This window comes from Amia ocellicauda, chromosome 11 (genome assembly GCF_036373705.1).
Source record: "Amia ocellicauda isolate fAmiCal2 chromosome 11, fAmiCal2.hap1, whole genome shotgun sequence".
NCBI lineage: Eukaryota > Metazoa > Chordata > Actinopteri > Amiiformes > Amiidae > Amia > Amia ocellicauda.
In genome coordinates this window covers 26,485,966-26,504,838 of record NC_089860.1, presented here as the reverse complement: position 1 = coordinate 26,504,838, position 18,873 = coordinate 26,485,966, and the positions used below count along the sequence as shown (strand labels likewise).

At 43.4% G+C, this 18,873-nt stretch overlaps 1 protein-coding gene across 4 annotated transcripts in view; it reads left to right on the top strand.

Annotated features, from left to right (window-relative positions):
• The window catches only part of col16a1 (collagen, type XVI, alpha 1), a 66,591-nt gene that overhangs the window by 31,614 nt on the left and 16,104 nt on the right, over positions 1 to 18,873 (top strand). The window contains exons 23-48 of one of the 4 annotated variants that reach the window (XM_066717229.1): positions 417 to 452; positions 879 to 914; positions 1,197 to 1,322; positions 2,468 to 2,512; positions 3,232 to 3,267; positions 3,549 to 3,602; positions 3,686 to 3,739; positions 4,154 to 4,285; positions 4,474 to 4,509; positions 4,789 to 4,896; positions 5,485 to 5,607; positions 6,117 to 6,170; positions 6,782 to 6,823; positions 7,157 to 7,192; positions 7,873 to 7,926; positions 8,166 to 8,234; positions 8,717 to 8,770; positions 9,174 to 9,200; positions 9,755 to 9,811; positions 11,189 to 11,239; positions 11,866 to 11,937; positions 13,242 to 13,295; positions 17,318 to 17,353; positions 17,899 to 18,015; positions 18,553 to 18,585; positions 18,714 to 18,800. In XM_066717229.1, the coding sequence (XP_066573326.1) occupies positions 417 to 452; positions 879 to 914; positions 1,197 to 1,322; positions 2,468 to 2,512; positions 3,232 to 3,267; positions 3,549 to 3,602; positions 3,686 to 3,739; positions 4,154 to 4,285; positions 4,474 to 4,509; positions 4,789 to 4,896; positions 5,485 to 5,607; positions 6,117 to 6,170; positions 6,782 to 6,823; positions 7,157 to 7,192; positions 7,873 to 7,926; positions 8,166 to 8,234; positions 8,717 to 8,770; positions 9,174 to 9,200; positions 9,755 to 9,811; positions 11,189 to 11,239; positions 11,866 to 11,937; positions 13,242 to 13,295; positions 17,318 to 17,353; positions 17,899 to 18,015; positions 18,553 to 18,585; positions 18,714 to 18,800 (1,629 nt within the window). Of the gene's footprint in view, positions 1 to 416; positions 453 to 878; positions 915 to 1,196; positions 1,323 to 2,467; positions 2,513 to 3,231; positions 3,268 to 3,548; positions 3,603 to 3,685; positions 3,740 to 4,153; positions 4,286 to 4,473; positions 4,510 to 4,788; positions 4,897 to 5,484; positions 5,608 to 6,116; positions 6,171 to 6,781; positions 6,824 to 7,156; positions 7,193 to 7,872; positions 7,927 to 8,165; positions 8,235 to 8,716; positions 8,771 to 9,173; positions 9,201 to 9,754; positions 9,812 to 11,188; positions 11,240 to 11,865; positions 11,938 to 13,241; positions 13,296 to 17,317; positions 17,390 to 17,898; positions 18,016 to 18,552; positions 18,586 to 18,713; positions 18,801 to 18,873 lie in introns of all 4 variants that reach the window. The other 3 variants (XM_066717228.1, XM_066717231.1, XM_066717230.1) reach the window with 3 other exon arrangements.

Below are 18,873 nucleotides of genomic sequence, written 5' to 3'. Positions count from 1 at the left end.
ATCATTTACCTCACTGGCACCGCAGCCTGTCTGTTCATCAGTATGCAGTTTTGTTTTTGCGAGAAGAACAAAAAGCAAATTCTCTCTGCAGCATTATAGTTTTGTTTTGTTCTTTTTTTGTTCTTTCTTTTTCTCATCCCTCCTGTCCTTGACAGATCTATCCCATTATGATTTTAAGTGTTGCTTTTCCCAGAAAATCCCTCCTGTGGAATGAGGCAGTCTGGCATCTGTTTTAATAAAATGTTTGTGTGCTTTGATCCGCAATGATTTCCAATCATGTACCAGCCATCATTGATAACTAGGTATGGTGCCTGACAGAGCCTTTCTGTGGGACTGAAGCACAGCTGGTGTAATCAGAGAGCAGTCCTGTTCGTTGAGTTTTAAAAGGGGACACATGCTTCTCTCTCTTCTTACAGGGACCAGCTGGCCTCCAGGGATTTAAAGGTGACAAGGTAGGTGCTCCTACACTTTGATTCTGCGGTTCTCAGGAACCTGAACTACTCTAGAACCTGATAACTGAGGTGTTTGCATGCCATTCTAGATTGCTAAGGAGCAGTTGTTTCAGAATTCGATTCCACAAGATTCCAAAAAAACGTTTTATTAACAGTGATTAGGGGGTGCAGTATTTTCAAAGATAACATTCAGCATTCGTTAGAATGAAAAAATATATATAGAAGATGTTTGTTTTTATTTCCTGGAATCCACATTTGAATGGAATGCCTTGCTATCTATCTAAATGACCGAATTCCAGTTCCTGTTTTTTTAACGGAGACAAACACCGGCTCTTGCAGGGGCCAGTGGCCGAGACTGGTCTCTCCAAGCTCCTGCATTGATTGTCCATCAATCCTCCTAACGCTGGCTGTCATTTTTCATTGCAGGGTGAGACTGGCTCAGGTGGGCTTAAAGGCGAAAAGGTATGAAAGTTGGCTTTTGTCTGTAATCCAGATCCTTTGTAGAGAACAGCACAGTAATGCACCAAAACCGATGCTGTAGACTCGAGTCGCATGACTTCTCTGAATGTAGAGCAAGAAATGATAACCGAATATTAGAATGGCACGTTTTTTTTATTTGGAGGGGTGGCAGAGGCAAAATATAATTCTGTTTAAGTGTTCTTTTCCAACAGGCTACTTTTCATATATGGAGTGAGATTTTTTTGTTTTTAATGACGTTTTTAACTCTTTCCGTTGTGTTCGCAGGGCGATCCTTGTGAGGTGTGCCCGACACTTGGCCAACTGCCTGCCAACATAAAAACCATCGAGCGGCATACCGTGGCACTCAAGGGGCAGAAGGGAGAGGTCGGGGGAGGAGAAAAGGGAGAGCCGGTGAGTCCTCAGCTTCAGAGCTAGCTCCCTCTTGTAAATCCGAAGACTCAATGTATTGAAATGTCACACTGTGAAAATCCCTCAGCGCCGATGGTAATGGTATAGATTCCTCTGTGCCGGGAAGTGCCACAATCCTGTTGATTTGTATAAAGCGCTGGTTACCTGGTGAAAATGGCCTTCCTATTATTCACCTTTTTTCAAGGAGAAATGTTATGTTATGTTACAGGAAAATAAAATTAAAATGTTCAGTGCTCATGGATGCTAAATGCCAGTGCCTAATTCCACACCTCCTAACCCTGCTTATATGCTGCCACCGTCAGTCCAGACCATTTGTATCAGGTATCAGATTTAACAATTATGAACTGCAGTACCGATAAATGATCTCAACACAATACAAATGATAAAGCACACAATCATTCAAAATAATGTGCAGAATAAAAGCAGTTATTACCCTTGAACATATTTGCATATACGGTATTATTGGCTTGGAATGAACAACAAATGACAACAAAAATGCACACAAACAAAACAGAAGACTGTGGGGCTCTCCAATGCAAAGGCTACCCACCCCTACTGTGTCAGATCGATGAAAATGGAAAGAAAAGAAAATAGCATTTGTGTAAGTGCGTATGAAAAAGCTATTGTTTTATTTTCCAGTGAGGAGGGTCATCCATTATGAATGTGTGGCAGGGCTCAGAGCCCCTTCAGTCTGGGATGCGTGTTCAATCTCTTGTGAACTCCCACGTCTTCCTGGCCTAGATCAGATGTTATTTCCAGTTGTTGTTTTCTTTTCCAGTTTAATTCATTGGAGCTCTCTAATCACCCACATTATTTAGTTGTTTATTATTTTTGTGGATTCACTGTTACCTAATATAGTAACCATATGTCTCCTGTCAAAGCCTGAGGAGGGCTTATCCTACAAAATGCAATGCATCTCTCTCCAACATACCTATGTTTTAATAATGCGTTTCCATGTCGTTCAAACCAGTTTCAATGCTTACTCTGCGTTTACTTTCATTTATTTTTATTTTTTCAAATCTGTATTCCTGTATTTATTTTTGCTGTCCTGGCATGTCTCTGCTGCTCGTGAGATAATGCTCTGTGACTCTCTGAAATAATAGACATGAATTTGCTTCCATCTGCAGGGTGAGCCCGGAGGCACGGGTCTGGCAGGACTGAAAGGAGAAAAGGTGAGATCGCACTGTTGCTTTGAAGAGAATGTAACAGGACCTCTATGGGGCTCTGTTACCACCCCAGGATTTGCTATAACTGATTATGTAACATACATCACTTCTATACAACTTTCATTATTAAAAATACGTGGGTGTGAATAATGAACCAGTTTTTATATTTATTTAACAAATGTTTTTGTTTTTTCTTGTAGTCTTTGTTTTGTTTTTTATTTTATTTTATTTATTTATTCCTTTATTTACTTTCGGAATCATTTGCTTTTCTTGCTCTTGAAATGCTGGTATATTTAATAGTCTGTCTATAGCCTGACTCGCAGACAGTGACTTTGACACCGGGATCTGAAGGCTATCTGTGGGTGGGCTGATGGGTGCCTGGATGGATGAGTGGGTGACATGTGCTCATGAGCACAGACATGCTCTGTGGTTTCGTGAGCTGCCGATGGAGTGGGGGAAGAAAGCTCAGTCAGCCACACGTTTTCACAGTCTGTTCCTGGCACGTTAGGTCTTTGTTGTGTTGTGATGTGCCACATGTGCACTATCAGGTTCTTCAGAACAGACTCCCATGTGTGCATGGTAGTCAGATAGGATGTTCCAGACAGCTCCAGAGTGCCTGTGTTCTTGGCTTCGAACACAATAGGGGGTGTAAATTGTGGTATCACAAGACATGGAGGTTCTTCTGATTAATAATTGAAGCTTCCTTCTTTCTCTCTGTAATTCAGGGCAACAGCGGCAGCAAAGGAGCTGACGGGAAAACAGTGAGTGGTGTTATACATTTGGACGTTCTGTGCAATTGACCTTTTCTTTGGTGTGTTACCATTACATACCTGTACATGCATTCCAGAAGATGCATTTGGCATAAAGGCAGTTTAATTAGCCCCTCACAAATATATACAATCTAGTTCTACAGATTTGTATTTTATTTGTTTACCCACAGAAAGTTTCAGAATTGCAAACATGACCCAAGAAACAGAACTGAACTTGTACACTTTCTCTGTTTAGATTCAGATGTGGACAACCTTTCCTTCTTTCTTTTCAGGGCAAGGCAGGTCTGCGGGGCCTACCTGGCCGGGATGGCAGTAAAGGAGATCGGGTGAGTAAATACATGTAACTGCACTCACTGCGAAAGAGGATAATAGTGCGCATGCCTGACTCACACATCTTCGTCTCTTTCAGGGCGAACCTGGGCAACCTGGATTAAGTGGGGATACAGGGATAAAAGGCGAGAAGGTAATTGTTTTTTATTTATCTCTAAATTAAACTATTGCCACTTCCGCTATGGAGCTTATGGTTTTATTGCATTTAATTATGCTATGCAATAATAAATTATGCTCATGCGATCCAATGGAAGTATTAGACATACAGGTCACAGACTTGATTAGAATTTTAGTGATGTGGCTTGCCAATGGAAATTGGATTAACTATTATCTTATCTTAACTTTTATTGTGTGCTTGAAACAAGTAAGTCTAAGTCATTGGCTTGTTTTTCCTTAGAGCCATTCACAGGTCTAAATTCAGCTTCGCTGTAGGACTGAGCAGGAAGATATACTCTCTCTAAATGTTTGCTGTCTGAACTCCTGTCCTATCTTCACCCTCTGGCCCAATTCCCAATCTTAATTTTGTCATAATTATTTACACTGGCAGGGTGACGCCTGCGGACTGTGTCCCACACTGCCAGCTGAGGTCGGTGGCAGTCAGACCATCATCAAGCTGCCCGGTTTGCCTGGGGAGAGGGGCGACCCTGGACTCCCAGGGACAGGAGAGCCAGGGACACCGGTAAGGGTGCCAGTGTTGGATGGGTGGGTGCCACTACGAATGGAAAACTGGGTGGGTAGATCATGGTTCTGCATATCTGCTATAGAGGCACTGTGTTTTCTGTGGCCAGCTGCACACAAACCTCTTAGGTACTACAACAGGCTGCATACGTCTCTCTGTAACAATCTTACTTTGTTTTGGGCCTTCAGGGGCAGCCTGGCGAACCCGGACTGAAAGGAGAGAAGGTGAGTGTGAGGAGTGACTTGAGAAAACAGATAGAAATGGGAAAGATGAAGTAAGTGGCCTCCTCTCATGTGCAACCATACTGGTGTTCTTTGTTCTTTGTATAATATGTATATATGTGTGTATATATATTTATGTGTATGTATATAGTTATATACCTGTGTGTATATGTACATATATACTTAAAAATGTTAACTCTGTCTGTTGAGATTTAGTTAGTTACTCAGAGTTGCAGATCTGGGCCGCAGCATTTGATTGGTGCTGCTGCTATGTGTCTGTAGGGGGAGCAGGGGAACCAGGGGGACCCAGGAACAGCAGGGCCCGCGGGGATGCCAGGACTGGCAGGGGAGCCGGGAGGGAACGGCATACCAGGAACCAAGGGGGAGAAGGTGAGGGATACCTCCACAGGGCACTGCTCCACTCACCGCCCCTTTAGTTTTATATTAGTTAGAGAGTGTCACAAAGCATCTGAACATGTTATCGGCCACGCCTGCTTCAAGAGGACAGAGAGCCATCGCCAGTATATTAAAGACTAAGGAAGTGTATACAACCTGCCCCAGGCATATGTTCAGTGGGATGCTCTACCAGGATTATTTATTTATTTCCTTATTTGTTTTTCAATAACATTTTTGGTGCATTTTAATTCTGTCACCCACAGAGAGAGAGAGAGAGAGAGAGAGAGAGAGAGAGAGAGAGAGAGAGAGAGAGAATGAAGAATGAATAAGTGAATTAATTATGCCGGACCATCTTTTGAATCTATAAAGTCAAATGCTTTCTCAAAAATTAATCTAGTTTAAATTACAAAAAGGGTAACATACAGAAGTTTTACAAACTGCAAAATAAATCAGGCTGTATACGTCTCCTCTTAGACTGAGATTGAAATATTTCTGTGTTGAAATTTACAACTACAGTATTGTATAACTGTGTCCGTACTGTGTCCCTGCCCTTGTGTGTCTGTCTACGTCCTCTCTGGACAGGGAGATGCCTGTGAGATGTGTCCCTCAATCCCTGAGGGTCTAAAGGACATGGTGGGAATCCCAGGGGCAAAAGGTGAAAGAGGGGAGCCAGGAGTCCCAGGCATGGGCATCGCTGGGAAACACGTGAGTCTGGGCTGCAGTCCTGCTACCTTAAGTGGTTAAGAAAAAACAGGGTAAAGCCAACACTGCTTTTAACACAGAGCTTAGTACATCTGGACCACTGAGCTCCACTGGCCCAAATTAGATCTATTTGGATTTATCAGGATTTATAAGAATGAAAGGTTATAAGATGAATGTCCCTGGTGAGCCTTAAGCAGCTCACTGGGCTGGAGCTTATCCTGGTTTCTGTTGCCTTCAGCACATTGATAGTGTAAGACTCCCCTCTGCTTGAGAGACTATAGTCCATCACAAATTAACCTCCCAGTGGCTGCTACCATGTGATACAGCTGGGCTGACCGGCTCAATGGAGAGAAGTACAGCTCATAGAAAAGCAGTGTCTATGTAGGAGAACTGTCTATTTGTAGGTGTGGACAGCCTCTGCCAAATTATTCAAATGCATCTTCTATACAATGCATTATTGCTTATATATAGTTATTGTTTTTGCCAACCTGCTCTTCTTCCTGTCCTCACAGGGCAAGCCTGGCCTGCCTGGAGTACCGGGGCCACCTGGTCCCAAAGGTAGTCAGGTAGGAGGCAACATTTCTCAACTGTCCTTCAAGCAAGACCACAGCCAGCTCCTCTGCCACAATGCTGTGGCAGTCTCTGCTGCCAAAGTGGCAAAGACAGTTCCCTGCAACACTGGTTAGATACAGTCAGAGTGATGCATTCGGATCACAGTTAACCCAGATTGTGTGAGCTGCAGAAATGCAAGATGCACATTTGCCATTGGCGGTTCCAACGCCCATGTCTTTAGTCCTCCCAGACACTGTACTGCAGACCTGGCTAGACTGTTTGTCAGCGGGAGGGTTGTACACATGGCGTTAAAAATCAACAATTAAGGGATTCTTCTTGTATGGGAGGAATATGATATGCAACTGTAAAGCAAGATATAAATGGCACTGACAGATCTGAAGGAGACTTGAGGGGACCAATAGGAATAGTGTTAAAGGGAACTTGAATTGGGGAGTTTAATGTAATCGGGATTCATAGAACAGAACAGTGATCTCATTTTTCCAGAGTCTATATTGACAAATAAAGGACTGATCTTATGATGGTCTTCATGGTGTTAATTGTGGAATGGTTGAATAGGGATCTATATGGGACCCGTGTAATCTCTGTGTTTTGTTGCTGTTTTCAGGGAAAGCCAGGAGCAGCAGGAGTAGGGCTGCTTGGACCCCAGGTACTGTCCACCTTCACACTCCACACAGTCACAAACTGACTGAACCCTGTTTGTCAGTTGTCCCCTGTGCATTTACTTTGCTTTTAGCTGTGGTCTGTCAATACCTCTCCGTGATCTTCCATGATTTCACTTTCCTAGACTTAACCATGACTTTACCGTTGTACTGCTGACTTTACTGTTTATCCAGGGAGTTTACCATTATTGTCCACTCCCCCACTGCAGATGCTGGCTCAATCGTCTCATGCAGATATCCCTCTGGGAACTCACAGAGTTGCTGTTATTAGTGTAGTCATGGGTATTGTGTCTCTCAGTCAACTTGTTTCTTTCTAACAGGGTAAAGAGGGACCAAGGGGGCCACCCGGGAAACCGGTAAGTTATTTAATTATTATTATTTTTTTATTTATCTGAATTATGCCTGTATAGGTTGTTTTAATTGGGGTGGATAAAGAATAGATCTCTGATCATGACAGACCCGAGAAAGCAAAGCTCTCTGTGACCGAGGTCCCTTCTGTCTCCAGGAGTTACTGTCTGCACGTTTTCTGATACATGCACAGAGATTTGAGGGTCAATCTTAATCTTTCATGGTTCTCAAAGAGTTGGTTTGAAAAAAGTGGCAGCTTTTTTGCTGGGACATTTCTTGTCTGTGTCACTATTCCTCTTCTTATTAATCAGGCTGAATGAAACATTGCTTTCTTCCAAGTCAAAATTAAAAACATTTCAATTTGAATGTGCTTATAAACAATACTGGTCTGTAGCTCCTGTATGTCCTGTATTCGCTCTAATTTGGTGCTGTGCTCTAGGTTGCTGGGTGTAAAGGGCCCTGTAACAAATATAAACATAACACTTAAAAAACATGGTCATGATTCCTTCTATAGCATTACATGACTGGGACTCGCAGGTTCCCCTGATCTTTCCTATTTTTGTAGCTGGTGTGACCTGACCCTTATAGACTTGGGATTACCCCACAGGCAGAAACTGTTAATATTCCTGATTACAGAGATGGATTTTGGTATTGATTAGATATTGATCGTGGTGTGAATTCTGTGCAGGGACCCAAAGCTAAAGACGGAGCGACGGGATCGAAAGGAGCGAAAGGAGAGAAGGTCAGTATGACTTAGCTTTGTCGCTTAACCCACCTCCCCTTTAAGATGCCTCTCCCTGCATGCAATGTCAGTCAGCAGTCAATTTAACCATTGTCCATAATCCACTTCATTCTTAAAGGGTATGTTTCATCAGTATGTTGAGATCTGGCAAATGTGCTAAAGATCCAACGAAGGCACTAGTTAGACGAACCCCTCCCCTTCCCTCTCCCCTTATGGTTCTCATGTCTTTGTTCCTACAGGGCTCTGAGGGAGTGAAGGGGCCACCAGGACCCCAGGGCCCATTGGGCGTGGGAGCACCAGGGGCTGCGGTAAGGACTGTGCAGGAGCCCCCCCTCGAGAGGCTGAGGGAGACAAAGGGCGGGTGGGCTTGGGTTCACCTTACTCTTGTTTAGCTGACACCTAGGAGTTGCATAGCGCTAAGGTTCCCTGTACTGCGTAATACACAATACTACAAGGGGTAAGAACATCGGGGGGAGGACGAAGACGAGCGACAACAGGGAAGTGGGATTCAGAATGGAAAGAGCTGGAGAGAGAGGTGAGCGAGGGAGAAGTCTGAGACAGATGCGTGAGAGGGAGGTGAATGAGGGAGATGGGGGCAGTGGTTGGGGGGGTGAGTGTGTGGAGAGACTATTAAAGTGGTTGAGGGATGAAGGAAACAAGGGAGCCACAGATTCATGGGGGATCTGTCATGTGTATGTATGTACCCACACATTTGTGCACGTGTGTTTGTATGTGTCTTTGTAAATTCAGCACATTGCTCTGACTGACTTGGTGGGGTTGTGTTTTGCAGGGTAAGGATGGTATTCCTGGCCAACATGGGATTCCTGGGGAGGACGGGCACCCGGTGAGTACAGCCCTGCTCCCCCTGGCATCACAGTGCCCTTAGCGCTGGCCCTGCATCAATATGGATGTTGAAGTGTGCAATTCAGGCCCTGTTGTCAACATCTCCTAGATATATAAAGAGCATTTCTGTCTGAAGCAGTGAGGTATATAGCGGTACAGGCAGGCAGACTAAAAATACAGTGGATCTGAGCTCTGCACTACTCACAATATGCATGCTAATAAATTATATTTGAGTTTTGTGAGATAGGACTGAATATTTATCAGGACGGTGGCAGTCTATCTGCTTTTATTAAAACCTCCCCATTCATTCAATCGGCTATCAGACAGTTCTGTATCAAATCTGTAAATAAATAAATAAAATTAAAATGGGAAAAGAATGACAAAGTTTTCTTGTTTTGTTTCAGGGAACAAGTGGGCCCAAAGGGGACAAGGTAAGTCTGTTTTAAAGCAGGGATTAGACGAATACTTTGTTTCAAAATCGCTGAACAGATGGCAATCGGATGGTTTTAAACAGTGTGAAGGCTGCCGCAGGGATTTTGAGTCAATGATAACAAAAGTTTAACTTAGCGGAGGGGGTGACAAGTGCAGTTTATGTAATTGCTCACTTATAATGTGTAGACTTTAATATTGCCGAAAATAAATCTGCTGCGCTGCCCTCTGTCCCTCTGATATATTGGTTAATATTTCAATGTCACTGAATGCTTCAAACTGTGCTGTAATTAAAGTCATTGGATGTGATATTATATCTATGTATTTTGCAAGTGTGCATTGAAACAGAACATCTTAAATTAATGTAAAAAATAAACAAGTAAACAATGTAAATACATATATACATAAACATATAATAATCTAGCCCTTGTTTCTTGTTTACAGTATTTTACAGTCTCACAGTCCAGAACCATTGTCACTATATTGTTTAGTTAATTGCAGTTCATTGTCATTGCCAGTGTGGGAGTGTCTCAGGCCTGTGTTTTGCATTCCTCAGGGAGATCCAGGGGAGTGTAACTGCCAGGCCCCTACCTTCACCAACTCCGGGAAGCCAGTGAGTGCCAACGAACACCGTACACATGGTCTGGCTTGTGGAGGGGCCTCGGCTCCCATTGCAGTGCAGTCTGAGAGCCGTGCCATATCTCCCAGGATGAGCTGCATGCTCTCCTGCACCGTAACGCCACGGCTCTTCAGACTGCACTGCAGCTGGAATACTGATGCCACCCTTCAGACTGTCGCACACCGGTTGTAGTTACACCAAATACACCATCATAGCACTGCGCCTGGGACGAGGCAGCCAGGCGAGGAACACCAAGGCTTCATCCAGTTGGGAATGTTGCAATGATTTATTAATATTCGCTGCGAATGGGGATCCATCTCATACACATCAAGCCTGCTTACTAACTTGACTGCTTATTAATTTAGGTACTTTTTATTTAACGTATTTATTTGTGAACTACATCTAGATATCATCCTTCCATACCAGGTTCATGTACGTTGAGGTCTTTAACCACAGGTTTGCCACCTTCAGAGGCAAGAGAGGGACAAACAAACAACATTCACAGCTGGCAGAGAGTGAATTGCTGTAACTCCAGGGCAATCAAGGGGGTTCATCAGCTTGCGTTGTTGCACGAGTGTTTTGCCCATTTGACGGCAGGTGCAAGAGCTGATGAAGCTATTTCCTCTGAGACACAATGTCATGGAAGCGCCTATGCCTGGACTGGACTGGATTGGACTGGAACGTGTTGGGTATTTGACCAGCGTGATTGCAGACAACTCTGGCAATGGGTTACTAATTTATGATATGACTTCAAGCAGCAGTTTCTCCCAGGCTGGAGCCACGTTGCAGCAGGAACGAAACAAAGACAGCTGGCATCTTGAAAGTGACAGTTGCGGTCCTATAACGTCTAAGTTTCAAAGCTCACCAGGAAGTCGATAATGAAAACAGAAGTTACCAGCACACTACTTTTTAAATTATTATTTTTTAAACTTTTTTACTTCATCTGCCAATGTGTGACACCCATTTTATTTTTATTTTTGGAGGATCCATCCACTCTCAGTCAGTTACGACATCCCTGCTGAGATGACATGAAATGAGCAAAAAAGTAAATTTAAAAAAAAATATATCCCATTCCCAATTCCCAATTCCCAGTGAAGCTACAGTCCCCAGGGCCTGTGGTTTATGTTCCTTCAAAGCAGAATGCAGTCTCTCAAATCCTGTACCCTGTGGGATTCTTGTGTGGCGAGAAAATGTAAAAAGTAGAATTTAAAATATCTTGCCGCTTAGCATTGAATATTTAAGCAATGCACAATGTGATCAGAAGAGATCTGTCACTTTGCCAGCCTTAATCAGAGACATTTCTAGTCCCGAAAGATTAAAAAATAAAATAAAATACAGAGTCAATTGAAGATGGTTTCTCTTCCCCCACAGGGCGCTCCTGGAACATTGGTCAATGGGAATATTTGGCATCCCGGACCTCAGGTCTGAATCAATTCCACTTTACTCTTCCCTCATCGATGCATCAGAGTTAGGGGTCAGTTCCAACTCCATTCCATTTGGGTTCCAGTCCTGGAGCTGGAATCGTAAATCATAAATCGAAAAGGAGAAATATCTGGGGCTACAGTATGGCAACGGGGAGTGACTAGAATGCATTCGGGTCGAAGTGGAATTGAACGAAAAGGAGCTGACCCCATCTCTGCGGTGTAATCAGTTCTTCTGTTCTTCTCTTGTCTGTTCATCTGTGTAACTGTTGTCTGACACGCAGCCTGACTAAAAAGCCCTCCTTGTATCTGTCAATCTACCTATTTAACACGCGTGTCCGTCTGCAGTGTGGATTGCTTCACCCCATTCAAATTCTGCTCTGTTTTCACAGGATTTATATAGCATGGAACTGAAGCATTGCAAACGCCTGCATGTCATAAACCCATTCACACTGTACACTTAGCTCCATCGATACCTTGTGGTATTTGTTAAACTAATACTGGTCTGGAGCTCCTGTGTGCTCTATGAGAAACTGCTTAGTGTGCAGTATGTCCATATGAGCACACAAATGAGATGAGATGTAATATGTTTCCTCTTTATGACCTCAATCTGTCTATCTGTTTCAGGGCCCCCCTGGCCCCCCTGGCCCCCCCGGCCCCCCAGGACCCCAGGGTTTTATTGGCAATCCAGGCCCGCAGGTAAGAGACACCCTGTCTGACCTTCAACCTTTCGCATCCTGGGATGGGCTAGATCGAGCTGTAGACCTGCTTCACTTTCTCTATCCTCTGGCATGTTGCTGGTGTGCATGGGCTTCTGTGGGAACTTGCCACAGCCAAACTAAACAGTATAGCTTTGATAAAAATTAAATAAAATTAACCACAATAATGAATACATCTTAAAAAATGATATACATTTAAATACAACTAAAATGCAATAATAAAAAAAGTAATTGCTTTCGTGTTAAGATTCATAGAACAAAATATTAATCTTGTAAACATGTCAATGTTCATAACTTTTTTTTTATTCATTAATTGTTTTGCTCACAATTGTTGCACAATCTGGCTTCAGGATTAAAGGCAATTAATCACACTGTGCTGGTTTAACTAATTAGGGAGAAATAAAATAGGGCTTTTGGTGTTGTAAATAGCCTTGCTTAAAAAACACACTAACAGCACTGAGTAGTGTTCCTGTGCATAGCTGCTGGGACTGGAGGATATCCAGTTACGCCTAACCTGAGAACGCACTGTACTGTGTAGACCTGGAGGTACTTGTACTCCATGAAATGTGCTTGTAATAAAAAGTCACCTTTCTCTCACTGTCCTGTGGGACCATTTGAAGGGAGTGTCTGAGGATACAGAAGAAAAAGCAAAACAAAACAAATAATGTAAAAGAATGACAGAGGGTCAGCAGGCAGCAGGAAAACACAAGGCTGAATTTAAATTTCCCCCCCGAAGATAATGATATCCTGTACTTCCACTGCAAGCGAGACTCTCTCCTTGACAGCCTCGTCTCTTTAAAAAACAGGTCGAGCTCACTGTGTTTGGTCTGCACAGCCCTTTTTCACATACACAATATCAAAATCCTCTCGTCAGTGATGTATTTCTGTTTTGTACCCATGTGTTTAGTTGCTCTTTTTCTTACTGAATGGTTGTCAGTGCCTGGGTGTTTGGTGTGGCTTTGGGACACAGTGAGCGCTGCTTGTTTTTTAACCTGGTATTGTGTTGGACTTCCCATTGGTTTAAAAACTTCAAAAAAAAACTGCGAATAAATAATAAATAATAAAATGAGAATAACTTGTAAATATTCATTAAAAAAAGAAGAAAATGCATTAATACCAGGACAGTGACAGTGACCATGGCAGGTCTGTTTCTCTGTGGCCGCTTTTGAGTTTCTGCTAACAGCGGCTTATTAAATTAGCCTGGATTAGCTCAAATCACTAAATTGATGTAGGACTGACCATAGCAGCCGATCAAACCCATTGAACCTCAGTTCCTTCTTTCAGGGTATCCCTGGAAACGATGGCTTTCCTGGAAATCCGGGTCTTCCCGGACAATTAGTAAGTAACCAGAGAGGGTGGAGCCAGTGGAAGTGCTGCTTTCTCATTGGCTAGCAGATGCAATGCAGGGCAGGGCAGGCAGGGCTGTGATTGCAGTGGCACACTGTGGCTTCAGGGCTGTAGAGTGGGACTCCACAAACCATTGTATCTATAACAAGTTGTGGATGTCCCCTAAAACCTTGGTAAATCTGTAGTACTGTTGAACTGTGTTCAAACTGTTTTGAAGCCAAATTGAGGGTCAAAATGTGAGGACTAAGCAACAGCAGACTGAGTCCCAGTGAGCCACTAATGCATATTGTCTTAAACCACAGCCCCCTTTTCAGTGCAAAGAGGACACAGCCAAGGGTCAGTTATATGTCAATGGCTTTAAAATAATAAACTTGATCAGGTACCTAATTCATAAAAAGTCAACAAAAACAAAAAAGAAACATCAAAAATCCTAACCACCAAAACATTCATATCCACAGACAAAACCATTCTGCCAATAATAAAGTGCCTTATTTGTGTAGTTAATGGAAATATATAAATAAATAAATAAATAAATAAATAAATACATACATACAATCTTAAAGTAAACCAATAATCAACCAAAAAATGAAAAGCGAAATAAAAATGAAGTCACAAAAATGACTTATCATTGACATATAATTGCAATGAGACCATTCCCTTTGAGAACACCTTGGATTACAGATCTCGGAGATGTTTGCCATTCTGTTTTTTGCTGACTAAAACACTTCCAATGATCTCATTAACAATGATTTCCTGACAGCTCCACAAGAACCCTATAGATGCAATTAAGAGTAATGTATGTATCTTTTAATTGACAGGTATTGCAGCTTGGCACTTCTACTCTTTTCTACAGCAGCACTTCGATCTTGTTACAATGTTCATTGCTTAATTGACCTTTAATTACTTAAATGCTCCTGCTGCTGAATATCACTTCAATAATTAAAATACTTCGCAATGAAATGATTGGGAAGTGCCAAAGCTGTGTAGCCTCTTTGAAATATGAAGCAAAAGAGATAAGAATATGAAATCACAACCAAATTCATATCTGTTATACACTCACCTAAAGGATTATTAGGAACACCTGTTCAGTTTCTCATTAATGCAATTATCTAACCGACAAATCACATGGCAGTTGCTTCAATGCATTTAGGGGTGTGGTCCTGGTCAATACAATCTCCTGAACTCCAAACTGAATGTCTGAATGGGAAAGAAAGGTGATTTAAGCAATTTTGAGCGTGGCATGGTTGTTGGTGCCAGACGGGCCGGTCTGAGTATTTCACAATCTGCTCAGTTACTGGGATTTTCACGCACAACCATTTCTAGGGTTTACAAAGAATGGTGTGAAAAGGGAAAAACATCCAGTATGCGGCAGTCCTGTGGGCGAAAATGCCTTGTTGATGCTAGAGGTCAGAGGAGAATGGGCCGACTGATTCAAGCTGATAGAAGAGCAACTTTGACTGAAATAACCACTCGTTACAACCGAGGTATGCAGCAAAGCATTTGTGAAGCCACAACACGTACAACCTTGAGGCGGATGGGCTACAACAGCAGAAGACCCCACCGGGTACCACTCATCTCCACTACAAATAGGAAAAAGAGGCTACAATTTGCACAAGCTCACCAAAATTGGACAGTTGAAGACTGGAAAAATGTTGCCTGGTCTGATGAGTCTCGATTTCTGTTGAGACATTCAGATGGTAGAGTCAGAATTTGGCATAAACAGAATGAGAACATGGATCCATCATGCCTTGTTACCACTGTGCAGGCTGCTGGTGGTGGTGTAATGGTGTGGGGGATGTTTTCTTGGCACACTTTAGGCCCCTTAGTGGCAATTGGGAATCGTTTAAATGCCATGGCCTACCTGAGCATTGTTTCTGACCATGTCCATCCCTTTATGACCACCATGTACCCATCCTCTGATGGCTACTTCTAGCAGGATAATGCACCATGTCACAAAGGTCGAATCATTTCAAATTGGTTTCTTGAACATGACAATGAGTTCACTGTACTAAACTGGCCCCCACAGTCACCAGATCTCAACCCAATAGAGCATCTTTGGGATGTGGTGGAACGGGAGCTTCGTGCCCTGGATGTGCATCCCACAAATCTCCATCAACTGCAAGATGCTATCCTATCAATATGGGCCAACATTTCTAAAGAATGCTTTCAGCACCTTGTTGAATCAATGCCACGTAGAATTAAGGCAGTTCTGAAGGCGAAAGGGGGTCAAACACAGTATTAGTATGGTGTTCCTAATAATCCTTTAGGTGAGTGTATAACGACAATACATACAGCTCTGGAAAGTTCAGAAATCAATGTTAAGTGGTCTCTTAATTTTTTCCAGAGCTGTATATTTGTATGATACAAACATGTCAAGTTAAGTTGAAGCAGGGGAAAGAAATTCATGGCTCATCTGTAATCCCTATATATACATATACATCTTGAGAATGGTCTTATTGCGAAAATGTTTAAATAGTCAAAGTTATGGCCAGGTTGTTGTAGACTGGTGGCTCCATTAACACAGGATAACTCCTGATAGACAGTTACTTTACAGCAGCTTTCTGATGAACAGTAAACCTCATCCTGAATGTAAAACGCCATTCCATAATGTTCAGTTATTTTCATTCCAACCACAATCTTCTGCTTAAATACAATAAACTAAATAAGTAGGTAAACCTGACATGTCAAACTGAATTGACTTAAACAGCTTGTTGTGTTCCGTTTCCCTTTTTCTCCCTCCCTTTTTTAAAATGTTTTCAGTTTTTTTAACAGTCGTTGAAAAACTGTGCTCTCTGCTCCCTCACTGCATGTTTGAACAGATCCAGGATCGCTAACCACCAGACCAGCTGATCAGACATCACTGGTCTCTCCTTCAGTGGCCTTGGAGCAGGGGATGGGGGAGGGGGCAAGGCAAGGGATTGGGAGGGCGGGTGGGCGAAGGGGAAGGGGAAGGGTGGGTGAATGGGTGATTGGATGATTGCTTCATAATAATCAACATTAGGGACACCCCAGAACTGACACTATCTTCTCAGGCAGTGTTGTTTCTTATTAACAATGCAGTGATGTTGGGGAAGGAGAGATCGTTCTACTTGTGTATGCCTTCATTTTTCTGTTTTTAGATTTACAGATGTATAACCTGCTTATCTATTTAGGGGTGGGGTCGGGGGTGGATAAAAATTGAATGGTCCACATAGTGATGCTCAACACTGCCCCCTAATGGGATCCTATGGCGAGTGCTGATCTGCTAGCTAGCTTCAGCTAAGGTTGAAAGGACAGCTGCACAAAGCATTCATTTATTTTACTATCGAGAGGATGTTGTGTGGGAGAGGTGTAGAGAACAACACTGAGCTGAGCTGCAAGAGTTTGAGTTGATTAATCAGCACTGTCTGGCAGGGAAACTGACTCAACGACTGGCAAGAGAAAAGAGACGATCCTTCATGTGGTAATTGTTTAGGTCTCTCTCTCTCTTTCTCTCTCTCACTCTCTCTTTCTCTGTCACTACATGAATCAGTTTATTTATTTAATTTTCAGAATTTGCTGATCAAACTCTTGCAGCATCTTCCCCATGGCGACTGTCAGTCGTTTCAGTCAGTGTTGTCCTGTCCCACTCCTGGCACACAGCACCCGAATACTCAAACTGCTTTGGAAGGCACACGCTGCCATGGTGTTATCTGATCGCCTGTTTCTCCCAGATCAGTATCTAACGAGGGTGGGAGAAAAAAAATATATAGTGTCATAAATATTGTTAATAATAAAATAGTGAAGAGTTTGTATACGTAGGTGAAATTAGGTGTGGGGGGTGTAAACTTTAGACTCTCACGTCATAGAAACCAATGATATCTTATTAAACTGAATGTGCAAATATACATCTCATATGCAGACGTAGCATTAGTCTGTCCTCCAGTGTTACTGTCAGTCTGTTGCAGAGGGGGTCTGAGCATGTCTTTGCTCCGCTGACCCCCACCGCCCCCTCAGTCTCCGCTCTCTCTCACTGCCGCCCTCTTTCCCCGCAGCCCCCACTGCCGCCGCTCGCAGACTCCGCTCTGAAGGTGAGGACCCAGGGACGACACGCGCGGAGTGTGCCGGTTTGTTCAGAACGTGTCGTAACCGCAGAGCTGGGACCCCCTTCCACTGCCACCTGAAACTAAATCCCGGATGAGAGTCCTGTAGCCTCCCCTCTGCCTGTTTCACTCTCTCCTCTTTCAATTATCCTCTCGTTTGTTTCTTTTTTGTCTGTTTTTTCTGTATTACTTCTCAGGTCCCAGTTATTACCTTTTATTCTTAATTATGATTACCTTATAAAAGTAAGTCAAAATTGAATTTGGAAAGTGCATGAATGTGAACCAAATTAACATTCTATCAAAATTCAATTTTAGGGAGTTCTGGAGCCCAGTAGCAGTCCTTGCCTGTGCATGGGGCAGTGTCCAATGACATTGTGGTGACCTCTCATTCATCTTCTTCTTGCATCTTGGCCTCCTACACCCAGTGTTTCTCCCTCCTCCATTCCTCATTTCTCTCTCTGTTTGCTTGTTTCTTATCCCCTCAATTTGACTTGGTTGAGGAGTTGCAGATGGATGAGTTTTCTCTCCCTCAGGATCTATGTGGCGACTGCTCCCAGGGGCTGCCGGGGGTTCCCGGGGTTACGGGGGTCAAGGGGGAGAAGGGGGAGCAGGGACAGCCTGGGACGGGAGTCGCGGACGACTGCCAGAATGTGAGCTCTGCACACCACGTCGTGTTTTTGTGTGTTTTGGTGGTTTTGTTTTTGGTTTAATTCTCATTCCGAGAAGCGCCTTGAGACACTTCGTGCGTATACGCTGTGAATTGATTTTGATGAGAGTGCTTAATCATGAACTAACAGGATACCGCTAAATACATAATAGAGGCTTTATGTTTCAACTTAGGGACCAGATTTCCACTGTGTCCTTGCTGCTTTTGTCACAATCCTGCGGGATATGGATCAATGTAAACAGATAAGAGAGGGTGAGGGGGGAGAAGAACAGGGTGGGGAACTGATCGACCGAGATGGAGGAGGGAATGGGTGCTCGTGCCAGTTAAGCTTTTTAGAAATTGAATCTGAATTTGAGAGAGACATTAGCAATAAAGAAGCTAGAGAAGAGGACGATGTGGGCAGCGAGGAGTTGGGTGGCATTTTGTAGCGAGGAAGGAAGAGGAATGAAACACACTGAATGAACTCATGGGTGCTACTCCTCGTGTCTGACTTGGTCCGTGTTCTGTTTTGCCTTGGCAGTGCTTCGAGAGGCTGCAGAAAGAGGAAGCTAGGGTAGGTGGAGTTTCTTACGTCTCTCGCCATGTCCAGGTCTCTGTTCCCGGCCCCCTGACTGGGTCCCTCCTCGTTCTTCCTTCACTTTCTCTGTTCCATTAACCTGTGAATTTTTAACACTGTTTCAGGGGGACAACAGCAATACGGGTGGGCCCTGCCTGGCGGTGCCAGGGACACCCGGGATCCCCGGACTTCAGGGAGAGAAGGGAGAGCAGGTGAGGGTGGGGGCAATATGGTTATTTGGGGGTGGGATTATTATTATATTTATAGTTATCTATCATCATCATT